Below are 21,919 nucleotides of genomic sequence, written 5' to 3' on the forward strand. Positions count from 1 at the left end.
CTGCTTCTTTCTCCTTCTTTCTCCCTCTCTCTCTCCTTCTCTCTTTCTCCTTCTTTCTCCCTCCTTCTCCCTCTTTCTCCTCCTCTCTCTCTTTCTCCTCCTTCTCTTCTCCCTCCTTTCTCCCTCCTTCTCTCTTTCTCCATCCTCTCTCATTTTCTCTTTCTCCCTCCTTCTGCCTCCCTTTCTCCCTCCTCTCTTTCTCCCTGCTTCTCTTTCTCCCTCCTTCTCTCTCTCCTTCCTTCTTTCTCCCTCCTTCTCCCTCTTTCTACCTCCTCTCTTTTTCTCCCTTCTTCTTTCTCCTTCTTTCTCTGTCTCTCTCTCCCTCTTTTTTCCCTCCTTCTTTCTCCCTCCTCCATCTCTGCCTCCTCTTTCTCCCTGCTTCTCTTTCTCCCTCCTTCTCCCTTTCTCCCTCCTTCTCCCTTTCTCCCTCCTCTCTTTCTCCTTGCTTCTTTCTCCTTCTTTCTCCCTCTCTCTCCCTCCCTCTTCTTTTTCCCTCCTTCTTTCTCCCTCCTTCTCCATCTCCACCTCCTCTCTCTTTCTCCCTGCTTCTTTCTCCCTGCTTCTTTCTCCCTCCTTCTTTCCCTCTCTTCTTTCCCCCTTCTCTTTCTCCCTCCTCTCATTTTATCTTCTCTTTCTCCCTCCTTCCCTCCTCTTTCTCCCTCCTTCTCTCTCCTTTCTCTTTCTTCCTCCTTCTCTCTCTCTCTCTCTGTCTTCCTTCTTTTCCACTTTGCTATTCTCCTTCCCTTCTTTTCATCACCAGCAAATCAGCCTTACCAGATACTGGCCTTTCCTCCCCCCGTCAAAAATATTTTTGCAGCGGTGCTGAACAATTCAGTATATTTGGATGTGGATTAATCCAAATATCGCTTGACCTGTTGCTTTGCTCTTCTTCTTTTTTCCGCAATGGCTCTGTGGTTGCCATGTTTTGCCAGGGCTGGCTGAAATTTTGGGATCTGCCCAGGGGTGAGGGGCAGTTGCTTCTTTCCAACCCAAGCTCTCCAACAGATTAGGAGTCCTGTCTTGGCAAGGGAGTTGATGACCTCTAAGGCCCCTTCCGACTCTATGAGTCTGTGAGGTCAACATGAAAGTTTTCCCATGAGTCTCAATATTTTTTGACCCTTGCAAAATTGATTTTTTTTTCCTCTGGATTCCCCAGCGATGGGTGGATTCCTCCTCTCTTGGCTCCACTCCTGTACAGCCAGCTCAAATTCTGACAATCCAGGGCATCGTTTACAGAATTAACCCGAATAACAGAATTGGAAGGGACATTGGAGGTCTTCTAGTCCAACCCCCCAAGAAGGAGACCTTAAACCATTTCAGACATACGGTTGTCCAAACTCTTCTTAAAAACGTCCAGTGCGCATTCACAACTTCTGCAGGCAAGTTGTCCCACTTGTTCTCACTGTCAGGAAATTTCTCTTTAGTTCTTAGGTTGCTTCTCTCCTTGATGAGTTTCCACCCATTGCTTCTTGCTCTGCCTTCAGGTGCTTTGGAGAATAGCTTGACTCCCTCTTCTTTGGGGCAACCCCTGAGATATTGGAAGACTGCTATTCTGTCTCCCCTAGTCCTTCTTTTCATTATTTATTTATTTATTATTTATTTACATTTATATCCCGCCCTTCTCCGAAGACTCAGGGCGGCTTACATTGTGTAAGGCAATAGTCTCATCCTATTTGTATATTTATATACAAAGTCAACTTACTGCCCCCCACCAACAATCTGGGTCCTCATTTTACCTACCTTATAAAGGATGGAAGGCTGAGTCAACCTTGGGCCTGGTGGGACTCGAGCCTGCAGTAATTGCAAGCAGCTGTGTTTAATAACAGGCTTCTTACAGCCTGAGCCACACCTAAACTAGGCATACCCAGTTCCAGCAACCGTTCTTCATATGTTTTAGCCTCCAGTCCCCTAATCATCTTTGTTGTTCTTCTCTGCACTCTTTCTAGAGCCTCAACATCTTTTTTTACATCGTGGCAACCAAAACTGAATGCAGTATTCCAACTGTGGCCTTACCAAGGCCTTATAAAGTGGTATTAACACTTCCGTGATCTTGATTCTATCCGTCTGTTGATGCAGCCTAGAACTGTGTTGGCTTTTTTGGCAGCTTGCCGCACACGGCTGGCTCCTATCTAAATGGTTGTCCACTAGGACTCCAAGATCCCTTTCACAGTTACTGCTATTGAGCAAGGTACCACCTATACTGTACCTGTGCATTTGAATTTCCTTGCCTAAATGTAGAACCTCCCTTCTTTCACAATCCACGGAGCGAATGGTTTCAGCCTCTCTCGGTGCCTTAGCTCTAGTTTTTTTTCCACCAGCCTCCTCCTTCCTTCTTTTCTTAGACCTGTCTCTCCTCTCCCCTCCTCCTCCTCCTCCTCTCTATCATTGCTATTCAGCTCACATCTGCGGGCACCCGTGGCTGCCAATGCTCCCTCCTCCTCCCGTCATGCCTTCTCCAAGTGGCTCTCTATATAGGGAGGTAAAAATAACCATGCACGGTGGCCGGTGGCAAAGAACACAGCCTTTGTCTGCTCCACTTCCAGCGCTGAGAGGTAAGTGCTGAGCCGTTTTCCAGAATTTTTTTACCAAAAAAAAAAATAAAAAAATCCATTTTGCTAAATGCAGGGGCTTCCTTCGGGAGAAAGGACAAAGGGAGAGGAGAACTTGGTGTTTTTTCTCCCTCATTTCCTTCAGCAAAGATCATCGGAGAAGATTAAAAATATTTCCTCTGACCTTTAAGAGTAGCAGGAAGCCGCCGCTCTGGGCAAGGATTTGCAACAGTGCTTTTCGTTTAATTCAATCTGTTTTATTTTATATAAAAGGGATGTGCAGCCAAACGGACCCGGGGTCAAAAGGTTGAGGATAGTTGCAGCAAAAATCCGACATGTTATGCTTTTTTTTATTATTATTATTATTATTTATTGGATTTCTAGACCGCCCTTCTCCCGAAGGACTCAGGGCGGTGTACAGCCAGGATAAAACATAAACAATGTACAATTGAAAACTAAATTAAGAAACTGATTATACAATTGGCCGAAAAATTAAAATTTTGATCCATAAATGACATATGAGTTTGTGGATGATCCTGCACCAACTCTGGGAAGGCGTCTGGTTGCAATAACCTTGACTGACCTCTTAGATTTGCGTCTCTCTTGATCCGAAGTTGCTGGAGAGGAGGTGGGGGGGCGGGCTTTAAAATCATTTTTTGTTCCAAGGAATGGGGGGGTCTCTGTGTTCCTTTTGCCCCCCGCCCTATCGTGCAACGTTGCCCCGGTTAAACAGCTGGAATTTTGCGTGAGTTTTATACTCTTGGCTTCACTCTGGGGCTAGGAACCGAGAGAGAGAGGGGGGGAGGATGATAAACTTCCGGCCCCCAATTTTAAAATTGTGCTAATATCCTAAATTAGCCACTTGGAGGGAGGTGGGGGTGTAAATTGAAAAAAAATAAAAATCCCCAGCCAGATTTGGAGGTCATAAGTTTGGATCACTGGTTTGCAAAGGGTCGAGAACTATAGGATCTGGAGGAAAACCAGAGGCTGGCTTAAGCAAGGTGGAGAAGTACCTGTTCTGTTCTTCTTCGCCTTCTTTTCGTTCTTTCTTGCAAATATATTCTGCCTTGAACCGTCCTGGTGGGCTGCCCCATTTAAAGGGCAAAAGGGAAGGGGAAAAAGAAAATTTGATTAGCGGCTTCCTTGCAGCCTCCCCGGATGTTGATTTAACCCGGCTTTTCCCAAAGGATCTAAACAGCAATTTTAACATGTGCACGGCAGTCTCTCTTCCCCTTCCCCTCCACTCCACAACTCCCCTATAAGGTAGGCTGGGAGGGCAGAGAATAAATTAGCTGCCTAGGAAGCATTTGTGGCTAAATTTGAACCTGGGATACATCCCAGATCCCTCACATCCTCACATCCTGGATATATACTGTTTCAACTCCTACCCTCAAAACGACGCTATAGAGCACTGCACACCAGAACAACTAGACACAAGAACAGTTTCTTCCCCCCGAAGGCCATCACTCTGCTAAACAAATAATTCCCTCAACACTGTCAAACTATTCACTAAATCTACACTACTATTAACCTTCTCATAGTTCCCATCACCCATCTCTTTCCACTTACGACTGCATGACTGTAACTTTTTGTTGCTATCATTAAGTGTTAAATTGCAACCCATGACCATCATTTGTGTTGTAAATGTTGTACCTTTGATGTATTTTTTTTTCTTTTTCTTTTATGGACACTGAGAGCATCTGCACCAAAAAAAATTCCTTGTGTGTCCAATCACACTTGGCCAATAAATTCTATTCTATTCTATTCTATTCTAAATTCTATTCTATCCGAGGATGTAAAAGATGCTAAAATTCGGAGCATCCACACTGGTTATCCTGGGGGTTTTAATTGCACTGCCTGGAGAGACAACACCACACACACACACACACACACACATATAAAACCCTTGTTCTTTGCAGTTAGAAAACCAACAGAGAGGAGCTAGATTTCTCCAAAGGAGGAAGTTCTGGGATTTTCTGTTGTTTTTAAAGAGCCCACACACCTGTCATTAAAGTCTGCATCATCTCATTGTGATGATGGCGTTACCTCATCATAATAAGCACGTCGCTTGGATGTGAGGGAGGAAGGTGTAATTCCAGGACCAGACTCATCATTAACCATCATCCTCCACTCACATTTCCTGTCATCCGCTGGTGGAGGATGTCTAGCATGGTTTTCAACTGACTGGAAGGTAACCTGGTTTTTTGTTTTTTTTCCCTATGCCCAGTTTGTAACTTTCTCGGGGACATTTGAACCGTCCTTGGAGGAGTGGGCCCTTTGAAAAGGCAGGGGAAGAAGGAAAAGATTGAGTTGGCTGTTTTTTTACTGTGCCAGTTCCTTGCTTGCAGAAAGCTAGCATCTCAGGAAAGCCACGCCGATTTAAACCTGGGAGGTAGACAGCAATTTTAGGTAGGTTTCCTGATTGCTTATTTTGTAGCCTATGATTATCATGAAGTGTTGTACCGTAGAATTCTCGGTGATTTTTTCTTTTATCTACACTGAGAGCGTATGCACCAAAGACAAATTCCTTGTGTGTCCGATCACACTTGGCCAATAAAAAAAAACAAAACATCTATTCCATTTTTTTCCTATTTCTTTTCAAGAGGGTGTGTTTTTTGGTGAACGTGTTTGCCTTTCGATGCGGTGTTTTTTGCAGGAACGGGAAATTTAAACTCCTGACATGTTTCACTCCCCCACCCATTCACAAAATCCGCTTTAAAACTTCAGGAAGGAATTTAAAACTCCCAACTCCCAACTCACCTTCTCCAGCAAAGGTGAGGACTGTCCCCAGCCAGATTTACAGCCACTGAGTTGTACTTTGCAAAACTTCAAACACCTTATTAGGTGTAAAAAAAAAAAGAGAGAGAGATGTGTAACCAGACCTGGTTGCTTTTCCTCTTAAACCATGCCAGCATCTATTCTCGGAGTCTCTCCTCTGTCTCGTCTTCCTGAAATTACATTAGCAGATTTTTGGGGTTGGGGGGGGGGCGGAATAACCCCATGTAAAAAGTTGAGCTGCTGCTCAGCCATGAAATTCAACGCCACCCAAGAAACACTCCCGAAATCTAACCGCGATTCGTTTCACGAGAATCGGAGGAGGTGGGTTTCAGCTACTGACCTTTTGCAGCGGGGAAACCGAGGCCCGAAGGATCAGGTCGCAAGCCAGGATTGCAAGCCGCGATGCCAGGATTTTAATCGAGGGGGCAACGATGTGGTTTGAATCAAGGGAAGCCATCCGTTTGGGTCGGCAGCGCAACTGATCCTTCATTTTTAAGCGTTTGGAGCACAATAGAATAGAATAGAATAGAATTTTTTATTGTCCAAGTGTGATTGGACACACAAGGAATTTGTCTTGGTGCATATGCTCTCAGTGTACATAAAAGAAAAGATACATTCATCAAGGTACAACATTTACAACACAATTGATGGTCAATATATCAATATAAATCATAAGGATTGCCAGCAACAAGTTATAGTCATATAGTCATAAGTGGAAAGAGATTGGTGATGGGAACTAGGAAACGATTAATAGTAGTGCAGATTCAGTAAATAGTTTGACAGTGTTGAGGGAATTATTTGTTTAGCAGAGTGATGGCCTTCGGGAAAAAACTGTTCTTGTGTCTAGTTGTTCTGGTGTGCAGTGCTCTATAGCGTCGTTTTGAGGGTAGGAGTTGAAACAGTTTATGTCCAGGATGCGAGTGATCTGCAAATATTTTCACAGCCCTCTTCTTGATTCGTGCAGTATACAGGTCCTCAATGGAAGGCAGGTTGGTAGCAATTATTTTTTCTGCAGTTCTAATTATCCTCTGAAGTCTGTGTTTTTCTTGTTGGGTTGCAGAACCGAACCAGACAGTTATAGAGGTGCAAGTGGAATAAGATATCCATTTGGTGGCGAGTTTTGTTTTGGGTTTTTTCCCCCTGCAAAATGGATAGGAATAAAAGGGAACATTAAGACAGGGATGGGAGGCACGCTGGTGCTCTTATGCACGCCCCTTAAAAACCTCTTAGGAATGGGGTGAGGTCAACAGTAGACAGTCTAAGGTTAAAGTTTTGGGGGTTTGGGGAAGAAACCACAGAGTCAGGTAGTGCATTCCAGGCGTTGATCACTCTGTTGCTGAAGTCGTTATTTTCTGCAATCGAGTTTGGAGCGGTTTACCTTGAGTTTGTATCTATTGTTTGCCCGTATGTTATTGTGGTTGAGGCTGAAGTAGTCATTGACAGGTAGGAGGTTGTAGCAGATAATTTTATGCACTATGCTTAGGTCAGACCAAAGGCGGCATAGTTCTAAGTTGTCTAAGCCCAAAATTTCAAGTCCGGTGGCATAAGTTATTCTGTTGTGAGCAGAGGAGTGGAGGACTCTTCTCGTGAAATACCTCTGGACTCGCTCAATTGTATTAATGTCCGATATGCAGTGCGGGTTCCAGACAGATGAGCTGTATTCGAGAATTGGTCTGGCAAAGGTTTTATATGCCCTAGTTATAGAACAATATTACCGGAGAAGAAGCTACACAAGATTAGGTTAACAACTCTTAATACTGTTTTGGCGATGCCCTTCAGCATTGGTCCTTCAGCAGTTCCAGGGGTCTGTCCCAGGAATGAAATCCAGCAAGTTCTGACAGATTCTGGAGAATCAGTAGCGGAAATTTTGAGTAGTTTGGAGAACCGGTACCAGAAATTTTGAGTAGAACCAGCAAATATCACCTCTGGCTGGCCCCAGAGTGGGGTGGAAATGGAGATTTTGCAGTGTCCTTCCCCTGGAGTGGGAAGGGAATGGGGATTTTGCAGTATCCTTCCCTGGAGTGGGGTGGGAATGGAGATTGTGCAATATCCTTCCCCTGCCACGCCCACCAAGCCACACCACACCCACAAAACCGGTAGTAAAAAAAATTGGATTTCACCCACTGGTCTATCCATACACTTTGCCATGGTCATCTTCACACTTTATAACTTCCCAAAAGCAGAAAAATAAAATAAGTAAGATCCCCTAGTTCAGGGGTCTGCAAACTTGGCTCTTTTAAGACTTGTGGACTTCAGCTCCCAGAGTCCCTCAGCCAGCAAAGCTGAGTTTTGGGATTTTAAAAGTATTTTTAGATTGGGCTAATTTAAATAAGTTTTTTAATTAATATTTTATTCTACTGTATGTATTTGATTGTTGTTTTTATTTTGCCTGTTCACCGCCCTGAGTCCTTCGGGAGAAGTATAAAATTAAATTATTATTATTATTATTATTATTATTATTATTATTATTATTATTATTATTATTATTATTATTATTATTATTATTAGAGCCAAGTTTGCAGACCCCTGCCCTAGTTAAATAGTTCAGGAGAAGGCATAGGCTATGTTTTTCCTTTTGAGTTGTTGTTTTTTTTCAAGAGAGAAGGAGGGGGGAAAATGCAAGGAATGGTCCAACCTTCCTTAGATACTGACTAGCTGGATGGTCCGTCTCGCCACACTGCCAGGGGATGATGGGCATTTTAGTCCACCTAGACGCCAGGCCGAAGTAGCAGCTGACTGCTTGAACCTAGACTGTTTGGAACCCATACCACATTTCTGACATCAATACAATTGAACGTGTCCAGAAATATTTTACAAGAAGAGTTCTCCACTCCTCTGAATACAACAAAATACCTTATGATACCAGACTTGAAATCCCGGGTTTAGAAAACTTAGAACTCCTCCGCCTTCGACATGACCTGAGTTTAACTCATAGAATCATCTGCTACAATGTCCTTCCTGTCGAAGACTACTTCAGCTTCAATTGGAACAATACACGAGCACACAATAGATTTAAGCTTAATGTGAACCGCTCCAATCTTGATTGTAGAAAATATGACTTCGGTAACAGAGTTGTTAATGCTTGGAATGCACTACCTGACTCTGTGGTCTCTTCCCAAAATCCCCAAAGCTTCAACCAAAAACTGTCTACCATTGACCTCACCCCATTCCTAAGAGATCTGTAAGGGGCGTGCATAAGAGCACAAACCTGCCTACCGTTCCTGTCCTATTGTTTCCTTTCGTTATATCCAATTAATATAGTCATTACATACTTATAGTCATATATTTGCTTATATATTGTACAATCATTTCATGCTTATGCTTATATATACTGTGTGACAAATAAAATAGATAGGAAATCCCACAATATTTTTATGGCGATCTGGAGAACTGAAGCGTTCTCTACCACCCAAACAGTCTTGAGCAGTGGTGGGATTCAGCCACTTCGCACCACTTCGGGAGAACCGGTTGTTAACTTCCTGAGCAGTTTGGCAAACTGGTTGTTGGAAGAAATCATCAGGCCAGAGAACCGGTTGTTAAATGACTTGAATCCCACCACTGGTCTTGAGACCCCAACAGGTATCTAGAAGTGCCTCCTGGGGAATTTCATTGCTTCAGTTTCCCCCCCATGGTGGTCCTTCTTGCCTCTGTCCTATGGCGGTTGAGGTTCTCTTCCTAAGGGCTGCCGGTACATCCTGAGCCAGGAAGCAGTTGCCATAGAAACCGCTTCCCAGGTGATGCATCCGAGGTGTGTGTGTTTTTTTTCCTTCCTCCATTCACGTAGCTGTGAGTCAGAGGCTGCCTCCAGGGTTACACATTGACAGCGATCCTTGGACTCTGGTTTCCTCCGTTGATATAGTCTACCGGGGAGGGTTGGCGAAAAGACTCGGTAAGATCTCCTCTGCATTCATGGTGGAACCTTCTCAGGATCTGCCGGCTTGAAAAAAAAGGAAGGGAAAAAAAATAATAATCAGTTGCTGCCTCTAACCCAAACTTGATGTTGGTGTTCCAGAATAGATGGAGGTAAAGCGGTTTTGTTTTGTTTTATTGCTTTATTTTTTATGTCCTTTTGTATCCCCACCAATCTGTAGGGATGGTTGAAGGTTTTATTTGAGGTGGCTGTTAGGACATCTTTTCTTTTTTTAAAAAAAAAAAAGGGGGAGATGGGAAGAATTTAAAGACATTGGGAGAAGTCGTAATTATTTTATGACAAGTTATTTTTGCCCTGAATGATTATCCTGTCTGGTTTTGGAAGAGGAGATAGGAGCCATCAAGGAATTTCCTGAGCTGCTGGGATGGCGCCCTTCAAGAGCTGCGATCATCAGTCTAATCAGATCTTCTGGTTTGTTTGTTTTTCAGACAGACGAGTTTGTCATCACCCCAGAACCCTTCAGAATGGCAGCAGGTCAGTGAATTTTCTTTCTTTCTCAATTTTGGTGGATCTTGATTCACCTTTCAGGTCAATCAAGCCAACGTCAGTCGTTATCCTCAAGAGAAATTTAACTTGATCCTCATCTACCAACACCTCTTTATGATGTCCTGACTTCTGGGCATCCCAAGATGCTCCATTCTTCCTCCCAATTTCCCCCACCCCCAAAAAAATTTAATGTTCAGTTTATCGTCTCATCTATTCTTCCAGAAAATAGCATCAAACCCTCTCAGAATATCGTACCGTATAACAGAGCTGGAAGGGACCGTTGAGGTCTTTTAGTCCAGCCCCCTGCTCAAGCAGAAGAGCCTGTACCATTTCAGACAGGAAGGAAGGAAGGAAGGAAGGAAGGAAGGAAGGAAGGAAGGAAGGAAGGAAGGAAGGAAGGAAGGAAGGAAGGAAGGAGGCAGGGAAGGAAGGAAGGAAGGAGGGAGGTAGGCAGGGAGGAAAGGAGAGAGGGAGGGAGGGAGGGAGGGAAGGAAGGAAGGAAGGAAGGAAGGAAGTTGGAAGGGACCTTGGAGGTCTTCTAGTCCAGCCCCCTGCTCAAGCAGGAGATCCTATACCATTTCAGACAGGTGGCTGTTCAGTCTCTTCTTAAAAGCCTCCTGTGATGAAGCACCCACAATATCTGAAGGCACTTGAGTTTCACCTCCTGATGAGGAAGTTCTGGAGATCTTTTTCTGTGCCAGTCATAGATTCCACAGTCTGAAAAATAATTTGGAAATGCTGGTCAAGGCTTTCTAGATCCCAGGTTAAGGTTAAGATTATCCCAGGTTAGATCACCTAGTTAAGTTTGTCAGCCAGATGGATGCATTTAGTACCGTATTTCCTCCAAAATAAGACCCAGCCGGAAAATAAGTCCTAGCATGATTTTTCAGGATGCTCGTAATATAAGCCCTTCCCCCAAAATAAGCCCCAGTTAAGATTGTCAGCCAGATGGGTGCATTTAGTACCGTATTTCCCCCAAAATAAGACCCAACCGGAAAATAAGTCCTAGCATGATTTTTCAGGATGCTCGTAATATAAGCCAAACCCCCAAAATAAGCCCCAGTTAAGATTGTCAGCCAGGTGGATGCATTTAGTACCTTAGTTTCCCCAAAATAAGACCTAACCAGAAAATTAAGCCCTAATGCATCTTTTGCAGCAAAAATTAATATAAGACCCGGTATTATTATTATTATTATTATTATTATTATTATTATTATTATTACTATTACTATTACTATTACTATTACTATTACTATTACTATTACTATTATTATTTATTCACATTTTTATACCGCCCTTCTCTGAAGACTCAGGGCAAGTAAAACAACAGTAATCCAAAAACCATTTAAAATACCATAACAAAATTAAAAATCTAATTAAACTGCTGTATACTTAAAACTATTAGGTAAAAACACAAAAGATAAAAACCCCTGTTAAGAAACCCGCTAAAATCTCCAAATATTAAAATCAATCAATCAGGCCAGCCCCGCTTGGTGAAAAAAGAAAAAAGAATATATTGTCAGGGAAACAGGGTAGTAAGTGTTAGTCTGTCCATTTCTGCTCATTTTAATATTTTCTTAATTGCATCCTCCTCAGACAGAATCTCATCATTTCCCCATTGTTGCGCAAAATATAATACTAGTTGAGTTACAGCTTCTGTAGGCTGCGCTTCCTTTGGAATCGGGGGCTAAAAGCAAGGAGAAAAAAGATATACAAAAACTCTCAATTCAGACATTCTGACTAGACTCCACAGACTTCATAATTTCCTTACTGGTCCTTTCCTCGACTCTTCCAGGGTGTAATTCTAGAAACCAGTAATCAAAGGAGAATTCTCATTACAGGTTGTCCGTGAAACCTGAAACGGGCGGTTTTTATTTTTAGCTCTCTCGCTTGGTGGTCTTTACATTTGCAACCAGGTCTGGAAAAAGTTTCCGGGCTCCTGAGAAGCATCATTCAAAGACACTGTAGCAAAACGAATGCAGGTCCTCTAGTTTTGGGCTTCCATATTTGCAGCCGGCAGAAATCGGGGAAATGAAACTTGGGGTTTTTGCTGATTGCTGTAGCACCTGAGACATTTGTTGTGAAATAACCTTGTAATGAAATCTTATATCCATTTATAAAGGATTCACATCTTTTGAGAGAGAGAGAGAGAGATTAGAAGATAGAAGACAGATGATACATGATATAGATGATTGATTAGATTATATATGAAGAATAGATAATAGACGATAGACAGATAGATGTTAGAAGATAGAAGAAAGATGATATATAATATAAATGATTGATTAGATATATAAATAGAAGATAGATGATTAGATGATAGATAGATAGATAGATAGATAGATAGATAGATAGATAGATAGATGATAGATAGATAGATAGATAGATAGATAGATAGATAGATAGATAGATGACAGATGATACATGATATGATTGATTAGATTAGATATATATAGAGAATAGATAATAGACAACAGATAGACAGATAGATATAGACAGACAGATGTTAGAAGAAAGATATATAATATAAATGATTGATTAGATATATAAATAGAAGATAGATGATTAGATGATAGATAGATAGATAGATAGATAGATAGATAGATAGATAGATGACAGACGATACATGATATGATTGATTAGATTAGATATATATAGAGAATAGATAGACAACAGATAGACAGATAGATATAGACAGACAGACGTTAGAAAATAGAAAACAGATGATATATGATATAGAAGATGGATTAGATATATAAATAAAAGATAGATAGATAGATAGATAGATAGATAGATAGATAGATAGATAGATATAGATGTTAGAAGATAGAAGACAGCTGATAAAACCTGATATAGATGATTGATTAGATTAGATATATAGAGAGAATAGATAATAGACAATAGATAGATATAGACAGATGTTAGAAGATAGATGATATATGATATAGATGATTGATTAGATATATAGATATAGATAAATAGTAGATGATTAGACAGACAGACAGACAGACAGACAGATAAGGAGAGGGAGAGGGAGAGAGAGGGAAAGCGAGCGAGCGAGAGAATGAGTGAGAGAGATGGTGGGATGGGTGAGGGGGAATCCTTTTTAAAAACGAGTTCACAAACCGAGATGGCTATCTTGTGTGAGCAGCCAAGAATGGACTCCTCCGCCAGATCCTAACAGGTTTTTCTCCCATTTTTTTCTTGCAGAAAAATTGAAAAATCACAAGATCATCTTCGTGGTGGGTAAGTCTTAAGCCATCGCAAAGTAGGATTTCTTTTGGCTCCAAAAAAAAAAAAAAAAAAAGACTTTTAAGGACTTTTCAAACAGGGTTCTAACTAAGGTGGGATTGGATTTCTCTTGACAAGTTTGGCTTAGAGCCCAACTCAACAATTTTCAAAATGTCTCAACTGCCCTCCTGTTGGCCAAAAGCAGTAGGGACAATGGCCATCTCTTTACACCATCCAAGGTGGGTTGTGGGGAGGGGTCTCCCCAAAATTGGATGCTGCTGCTGCTGCGATAAAGGTGGATCTAAACGAAGGTTTAGATCTCAAGCTGTTGCTTGAAGAAAGCTGCCACGCAAGCAATATTATTTTTAGTGGCGCTATCTTGAGCTTGCTTGCTTTCTTGCCGACGTTTCATGACCCAGCTAGGTAACATCATCAGTGCCAGAATGGAAGGGATGGGAGGAGGAGGACTGGGGGGTCCTTGATCCTCTCTGAGCTTGCTTGTTTGTTTGTTTGTTTTTTATTTATTTATTTTATTTAATCAAATTTTTATACCGCCCGATCTCCCGAAGGACTCAGGGCGGTTTACAGCCCGATAAAATACAAATATCATACAAGGTAAAAACATTAATTAAAAAACTTATTTAAATAGGCCAAAATTTAAAATTACAATTAAAATGTTAAAACCCCATTTCCTAAAAATTAATAACTAACCCCAGTTAAAATTAAGTAAAACTTTTAATCCAGTCCCGCTTGGATAAATAAATGCGTTTTCAGCTCATGGCGAAAAGTCCGAAGATTAGGCCCTTGGCGTAGTCCAGGAGGAAGTTCGTTCCAGAGCGTAGGAGCTCCAACAGAGAAGGCCCTACATCAGACATTTCATTACTAACTAGGTAACATCATCAGTGCTAGAAGGGAGTTGGGAGGGAGGAGGAGGAGGAGGATGACAACGGGGGGGTCCTTGGTGCCCACTGAGCTTGCTTCTTTTCCTGCAGGCATTTCATGACCCAACTGGATACATCATCAGTGCTAGTCGATTACAGTACTACCGGTAGCACTGATGATGTTACCTAGTTGGGTCATGAAACGCCTGCAAGAAAACAAGCAAGCTCAGAGAGCACCAAGGACCCCACAAGCCTCCTTCACCACCACCTCCTCCTCCTTCTCCTCCCTTTCCTTCTCCTCCTCCACCCAAACCCCATTTCCTTGTAGCACTGATGATGTTCCCTAGCTGGGTCATGAAACGTCTGCGAGAAAACAACTAAACTCACATTCCAAGGACCCACATTCCTCCTCCTCCTCCCTTCTAGCACTGATCATGTTCCCTAGTTGGGTCATGAAACGCCTGCAAGAAAACAAGCAAGCTCAGAGAGCGCCGAGGACCCCTCGTTTCAATCCTGAGCTACAAATATTCTCCTTTATTGATTATTTTTAATCCCTAATTTTGCGCCTGAATTGCTCCATGTCTTCTACAGGAGGGCCAGGTTCTGGGAAAGGAACGCAGTGCGAGAGGATCGTCCAAAAATATGGCTATACCCACTTGTCCACCGGTGACCTGCTACGAGCGGAAGTTAGCTCCGGCTCGGAGAGGGGGAAGAAGCTTTCGGCCATCATGGAGAAAGGAGAGTTGGTCCCTCTGGTGAGTTAGAAGACTTTCTGATCAGGGTTGGGTTCTACTTTATCTTGACTACCGGTTCGCAATGGAAGCGCTTCTGCGCATGCGCAGATCGTCCATTATGACATCCGGGCAGGTGGGTAGAACCTCCTGCTACTTTTAGTACCGGTTCTGTTGTGTCTGTGCCCCCCCGAGCCGGGCCTCCTGCCAGAAAGTGACTCAGAAAGTGAGAGGGAAGGGCCGTCAGGACTTACCTCGGGAGTACCGGCTTCCCTGGCTCAGCTCCAGGAGCCAGAGACAGGCCAGGTGGAGGAGATAACGAGGCTTCCGTCCTCTGGCTCTTTCCCCCCCAGGCCACGCCTCCAGACCCAGCTGATGGCAATCAGGCCTGGCTGGACCCTAGGTTTCATAGGCAGGAGAGGAGGGAACAACAGAAGCAGGGGTGGGGCAGGCCTAGGAAGTGCTGAGTAATGGAGCCACACCCCACAGGATATAAAGGCAGCAAGAGCTGCTGTGCCTCTTTGTAGTAGGCAAATTAACTATTTAACTAAGAGCTGAAGTTTGTTCCTGAGTGACTCATCGGCGTGGAGGGAGGTAACAGAGACACTTGGCAGGCGCTCGCTATTTTGCTGCCAGAGCTGATAGTGCCGGCTAATTAAGCCATTGCTCGGACGGAGGTGAAGGGGGACAGAACAGGTTCGCACGAACCGGACAGAACCAGGAGCAACCCACCGCTGCTTCTGATGTTCCTCAGCCTTGGAGATCTTCCGTGGTGTTGCCTTCCTTCATCTCCTGCTCTTAAATCCCAACCCAATTTGACTCCAAGGGGCCAGGCTGTCCATAATCCGAAGCCAAACGCCCAAGTGAATAGACAGCCACGCCGCACCACAATCACGACACAAATTCCCAGTATCTGGAAATGGTCTCGTGATTATTTTCCTCTTCCGTCTGACTTACGTCCTTGACTTACAATGGTTTGCTTTAGTGTCCATTCAAAGTTACAAAAGTACTGGGGGGGAAAAATGACATGATTGCTTTTAACACCACCGTTGCAGCATGACCCACATTCCTCCTCTTCCTCTACCTCCTTTTAGCACTGATGATGTTCCCTAGTTGGGTCATGAAACGTCTGCAAGAAAACCACCAAGCTCAGAGAGCACCAAGGATCCCACAGCCCTTTCCTCCACCTCCTCCTCCTCCTCCTCCTCCTCCTCCTTTTTTTTTCTTCTTCTTCCTCCTCCACCACCACCTCCTCCTCCTCCTCTCCCTTCTAGCACTGATGATGTTCCCTAGTTGGGTCATGAAACATCTGCAAGAAACCCACCAAGCTCAGAGACCACCAAGGACCGCACAGCCCTCTTCTTCTTCTTCTTCTTCTTCTTCTTCTTCTTCTTCTTCTTCTTCTTCTTCTTCTTCTTCTTCTTCTTCTTCTTCTTCTTCTTCTTCTTCTTCTTCTTCTTCTTCTTCTTCTCCTCCTCCTCCTCCTCCTCCTCTTCCTCCTCCTCTTCCTCTTCCTCTTCTTCTCCTTCTCCTTCCTCCACCCATCTCCTCCTTCTCCTCCTCTCCCTTCTAGCATTGATGATGTTACCTAGTTGGGTCGTGAAATGTCTGCAAGAAAACCACCAAGCTCAGAGACCACCAAGGACCGCACAGCCCTCTTCTTCTTCTTCTTCTTCTTCTTCTTCTTCTTCTTCTTCTTCTTCTTCTTCTTCTTCTTCTCTTCTTCTCCTCCTCCTCCTCCTCCTTCTTCTTCTTCTTCTTCTTCTTCTTCTTCTTCTTCATCTTCTTCTTCTTCCTTCTTCCTTCTCCTCCTCCTCCTTCTCCTCCTCCTCCTCCTTCTCTTCTTCTTCTTCTTCTTCTTCTTCTTCTTCTTCTCTCTTCTTCTTCTTCTCTTCTTCTTCTTCTTCTTCTTCTTCTTCCTCTTCTTCTTCTTCTTCTTCTTCTTCTTCTTCTTCTTCTTCTTCTTCTTCTTCCTCTTCCTCCTCCTCCTCCTCTTCTTCTTCTTCTTCTTCTTCTTCTTCTTCTTCTTCTTCTTCTTCTTCTTCTTCTTCTTCTTCTTCTTCTTCTTCTTCTTCTTCTTCTTCTTCTTCCTCCTCCTCCTCCTCTTCCTCTTCTTCTCCTTCTCCTTCCTCCACCCATCTCCTCCTCCTCCTCCTCTCCCTTCTAGTACTGATGATGTTCCTTAGTTGGGTCATGAAACATCTGCAAGAAAACCACCAACTCAGAGGCTTGACAACTGATTCATATTTATGATGGTCGCAGTTTGTCCGGGGGGACACACAATCCCTTTTTGCGACCATCTGGCAAGCAAAGTCAAAGGGAAATCCAAATTTCCTTCACCACCAGATTTAACTTATCAGTTCCTTCACGACGCACGGTCGTAAAACAAGGCAGAATCCACTTAGCAAACGCCTTGCTTAACCGCAGAAAATGTGGGGCGCCTTTGTGGCCAAGGACTCCCTGCGCTGGCTGTTGTGTAAATAAAATCGAGAAAGCCACATCAACAGTGTTGTAAGGCGGAATATAAATAAATAGAGGAACAGATGCAGGATGGTCTTGGGTTAGAAATATCCCATCAGCGGGGAACCCAATCCAAGCTCCTTTCCCAGTTCTGTGAATCCAGAAGCTCTGGAATTTTTCCCCCTCCCAAACTTTGCAAAATTGCTCCTTACTCCAAACTCTTCGTCTGCAGGACACTGTCCTGGACATGCTGAGAGACGCCATGTTGGCCAAAGCAGACCAGTCCAAGGGCTACCTGATTGACGGTTATCCCCGGGAGGTGAACCAAGGCGTGGAATTTGAGAAGAAGGTAAGAACGTGGTAGTGACTCTCAAGTCTTGCTCTCTCTCTCTCTCTGGGGGAAAATTAATTTCCTGGGTCTGCAGGTGGATTTGCAAGGCACATTTGAGCACATTTGAGCGTAACGTGCAAATCTACGGTTTTGCAGGTGGCTCAGCGGCTAAGACGCTAAGCTTGTCCATCGAAAGGTCGGCAGTTTGGCAGTTCGAATCCTTAGTGCCGCGTAAGGGGGTGAGCTCCCGTGACTTGTCCCAGCTTCCCAGGGGTGCTCATCTCCATTTCAAAGTCAAAGAGCCAGCGCTGTCCGAAGACGTCTCCGTGGTCATGTGGCTGGCATGATTCAACGCCAAAGGCGCATGGAACGCTGTTCCCTTCCCACCAAAGGTGGTCCCTATTTTTCTATTTGCATTTTTTTTACGTGCTTTCAAACTGCTAGGTTGGCAGAAGCTGGGAACGAGTCACGGGAGCTCACCCCATTACGCGACACTAGGGATTCGAACCGCTAAACTGCCGACCTTACGATCGACGCACTAAGTGTCTTAGCCACTGCATCCCCAGACAGGAATATAGAGGAATATAAATATATAGGAATATAAATCCTTCTATTCCCCACCACCATCCAGTCACCGCTGAAGAAGTTTCTTGTTCTGTCTCCGTCCTCACTTTGGAGTAATGAGCTGGCCTACAACCAGTGGATTCACGGCTCCTATCAGTCCTGGCTGAGAAAGCGCAGCTGCCTGCCAAAAACTTCAAACAGATTAAGACTTCAGCTCACTTCGACACGGTTCAGCTAATTTGCTTCCCGTGGAACTGAGAGCAGTCCCAAAGCTCATGTATCCTGTGGGGTGGGGCTCCTTCCCTTTGATGACGCTGCCTCTCTAATCTTCTGAAGCGCGGGTCGATCCAGGCTTGATTAGTATGATTATCAGCTGGGTCTGAAGGCGTAGCCTGGGGAAGGGAGGAATGAGGGGATGACGGCCTCATTACGTCCTCCGACTGGCCTGGTTCTGGCTCCTGGAGCCGGGCCAAAGGAATCGGTGCTTCTGATGTAAGCCTTACCGGCCCTTCCCCCTCACTCTCAGAGTCACTTTCGGGCATGGGGCCAGGTTCGGGGGCTGGAGCCACAACACTTTGTGGATGAGAAGCGAAACCTCTTCAGAGAAAATCCATAAAATCCAGTTGTCTCTTGAAAAAAAAAACACCTTTGGGACTCCAGATTTCAGAGCTTGGGAATATTTCTCTCTGTTGTTGTTTTTTTCCCTCCAGGAAGCTTTTGATTTTGGGCACGACAGGCGTTGTTATTATTGAATTATTATTAATATGATTGGAAGGCTGTCTTCGGTGCTGGCCCTGGTAACAGCGGGATAAAGCCACGAGAGGGCAGTGCAATCAATCTCTTCTCACCATCTTCTGCTGGGCCAAAAATAAATAAATAAATATGGATTTGGTTTTTAGCAACTAATTAGGACGGGCTGTTTTTTTGGCTCAATCTCGTTAAGTTTTGTTGAATGGGTTGCAAGATGCTTTGATTTTTGCCATCCCACCGTTATTAATCCGTTAACAGAAAGTGCCCCGCGAAATTCGTGAAGGTGGGCTTAAGAGGACTTGTGTGGAGGACCGAATAATTGCAAACTTGATCTTCTTTTTCTTTTCCTTCTCCTCTTTCTCCTTCTCTTTCTCATCTATCCTCTCTTCCTCCATCTTCTTTTCATCTATTTTCCTTCCTTCTTCTTTCTCCTTCTCCTTTTCATCTCCTTCTCTTCCTCCCCTCTTCTTCTTTTCACCTATCTTCTCCTCCTTTCTCCTTCTTTATCTTCTCTTCCTCCTTTTTTATCTACTTTTCATCTCTTCTCTTCCTCCTCCTTCTCATCTATCTTTTCTTCTATCTTCTCCTTAACTTTATCCTCCTCCTTTTCTTTTTTTTTCTCCTCCTCCTCTTCCTTATCTATCTTCTTCTGTCTTCTTCTCCTTCTCCTCTTTCGCATCTATCCTCTCCTCCTCCTCCTCAATCTTCATCTATTTTCTTTCCCTTCTCTTTCTCCTTCTCCTTTTCATCTCCTCCTCCTCTTCCTCCCCTTTTCTTCTTCTTCTTCTCCTCCTCCTCTTTTCACCTATCTTCTTCTCCTTCTCCTTTTCTATCTTCTCTTCCTCCCTTTTTATCTACTTTTCATCTCTTCTCTTCTTCCTCCTTCTCATCTATCTTCTCATCTATCTTTATCCTCCTCCTCCTTCTCTTTTCTGATCCTTCTCTTCCTTATCTTCTTCTATCTTCTTCTCCTTCTCTTTCTCCTTCTCCTCTTTCTCCTTCTTTTGCATTTATCTCCTCCTTCCCCCTTTTATCTATCTACTTATTTCTTTTTCTCCTCTTCTTCTTCCTCCTCCTCCTGATCTATCTTTTCCTGAACCTTTTCCTCCTCCTTTTTCTTCTCCTTTTCTTCCTCTTCCTCTTCCTCTCTTGCTCACCTTGACTTGTCTTTGAACTTTCCTGAGCAGATCGCTGCCCCCACGCTGTTGCTATACGTGGACGCTGGGAAGGACACGATGGTGAAACGGCTGCTGAAACGAGGAGAAACCAGCGGGCGCGTCGACGACAACGAGGAGACCATCAAGAAGCGTTTGGACACCTATTATAAGGCCACCGAGCCCGTCATCGCCTATTACGAGAAGAAGGGGATTGTCCGCAAGGTGAGTCAGGTGGAGGGCTTGGAAATCTCTCACACGAATTGACCTTTTGTCTGAAATTGGAAACGTAGTTTTCAGGAGATGCGGTTGGGATCCAGAGGGATCCATTTCATCCACTTGTAAAAATTATTGGCTGAGCCATTTGCCCCTTCTTTCCTTCCTTCCTCATTCCCTTCTCTCCCCTCCCTCCCCTCCCTTTCTTCCTTCCTTTCCTCCCCTCCCTCTTTCCTTCCTTCCTTTCTCATTCCCTTCCCTCTCATCTCCCTTTCTTTCTTCCTTCCCTCCCCTCACTTTCCTTCCTTCCTTCCTCAATCCCTTCCCTCCCTCCCTCCCTTTCTTTCTTCCTTCCTTCCCTCCTCTTTCCTTCCTTCCTTCCTTCCTTCCTTCCTCATTCCCTTCCCTCTCATCTCCCTTTCTTTCTTTTTCTTTCTTTCTTTTTTTCCTTCCTTCCTTCTCTCCCTCCCCTCCCTCTTTCTTTCCTTCCTTCCTTCCTTTCTCATACTCTTTCCTTCCCACCTCCCTTTCTTTCTTTCTCCCTTCCCTCCCCTCCCTTTCCTTCCCTCCTTCCTCATTCCCTTCCCTACCTCACCTCCCTTTCTTTCTTTCTTCCTTCCCTTCCCTCCCTCTTTCCTTCCTTCCTTTCTCAATCCCTTCCCTCCAGTGGTGGGATTCAAGTAATTTAACAACCGGTTCTCTGCCCTAATGATTTCTTCCAACGACCAGTTCACCAAACTGCTCAGAAAGTTAACAGCCGGTTCTCCCAAAATGGTGCGAACTGGCTGGATCCCACCACTGCTTCCCTCCCTCCCTGACCTCCCTTTCTTTCTTTCTTTCTTTCTTCCTTCCCTCCCTCTTTCCTTCCTTCCTTCCTCAATACCTTCCCTCCCTCCCCTCCCTTTCTTGCTTCCTTCCTTTCCTCCACTCCCTCTTTCCTTCCTTCCTTCCTCATTCCCTCCCTCCTTTTCCTTTCCTCTTCTCCCCTCCCTCTCCTTCCTTCTTCCCTCGCCTCCCTCTTTCCTTCCTTCCACTTCCCTCCCTCCCTCTCTTCTTCCCTCCCCTCCTTCCTTGCTTCCTCCCTCCCTCCCTCCCCTTCCTTCCTTCCTTCCTTCCTTCCTTCCTTCCTTCCTTCCTTCCTTCCTTCCTTCCCCTTTACATTTAAGGAGCTAGGTCAGCCTCTTCAGGGAATCTTACCTAGAGTATTTTGAACTGACCGAGCTATCACAGGCAACGAAAGGACCCCCACCCCCACCCCGTTCTCCTGAGTTGTGAGGATGGGCCAGAATCATTCATTATTCTCAGGGGCTTCCCTCCAGGTCTTATCCTGCTCGGCATAGCAAGGCGCTGACTAATTGGCTGCCAGCGGAGGGAAGAGGTCCACGCCAAGAGTGGGAGGATTTCGGAGAGAAGCAGAAGGGAAATGGGACTTGGGTGGGGAGGAAGCAATTCCCAAGATTGGAAGGGTTGACCTTGTGGTAGGACCAAGATTTGAAGATGGATCCTCCTCTTCGAAGCAGAATTGGTGTGTGTGTGTGTGTGTGTGTGTGTTATCTTCAGACTTAGATGGGGTGTTTTGGGCTTTGCCCATCATCCTAAACCAGGGATGGCTAACCTTTTGTCACGCGTGTGCCCACATCCATAATTCTATGCGCCCCACCCCCGCGCATGCATGCACGACCCCCCCACCCCAGGGACGCGATGGCCCGCTAGGCCTGTTTTTGTCTCTCACCTGGCTCTAGAGCCTTTCTAGGAGTCTGGGGAGGGCGAAAACTTCCTTTCCCACACACACCCCTCTGGAGGTCCTCCCGGAGGCTAAAAACGGCCCATTGGCCAACTTCCGGTGGGCCCAGAAGG

The 21,919-nt window shown here is 44.5% G+C and overlaps 1 protein-coding gene across 4 annotated transcripts in view; it reads left to right on the top strand.

The window, feature by feature from the left end:
- Positions 1-21,919, top strand: part of AK1 (adenylate kinase 1) — a 43,290-nt gene that overhangs the window by 18,009 nt on the left and 3,362 nt on the right. For 2 of the 4 annotated variants that reach the window (XR_009152306.1, XM_058159409.1), the window contains exons 9-13: positions 9,687-9,732; positions 12,955-12,990; positions 14,448-14,611; positions 17,280-17,396; positions 19,880-20,071. Coding sequence is in view for 3 of the 4 variants with exons in the window: in XM_058159409.1 (XP_058015392.1) it covers positions 9,687-9,732; positions 12,955-12,990; positions 14,448-14,611; positions 17,280-17,396; positions 19,880-20,071 (555 nt within the window). In the remaining variant the exon portion in view is untranslated. Of the gene's footprint in view, positions 1-2,479; positions 2,553-4,841; positions 4,959-9,686; positions 9,733-12,954; positions 12,991-14,447; positions 14,612-17,279; positions 17,397-19,879; positions 20,072-21,919 lie in introns of those variants that run through there. The other 2 variants (XM_058159410.1, XM_058159411.1) reach the window with 2 other exon arrangements.

The sequence above is a fragment of the Ahaetulla prasina genome, chromosome 16, assembly GCF_028640845.1.
Source record: "Ahaetulla prasina isolate Xishuangbanna chromosome 16, ASM2864084v1, whole genome shotgun sequence".
NCBI classification, from domain to species: Eukaryota; Metazoa; Chordata; class Lepidosauria; order Squamata; family Colubridae; genus Ahaetulla; species Ahaetulla prasina.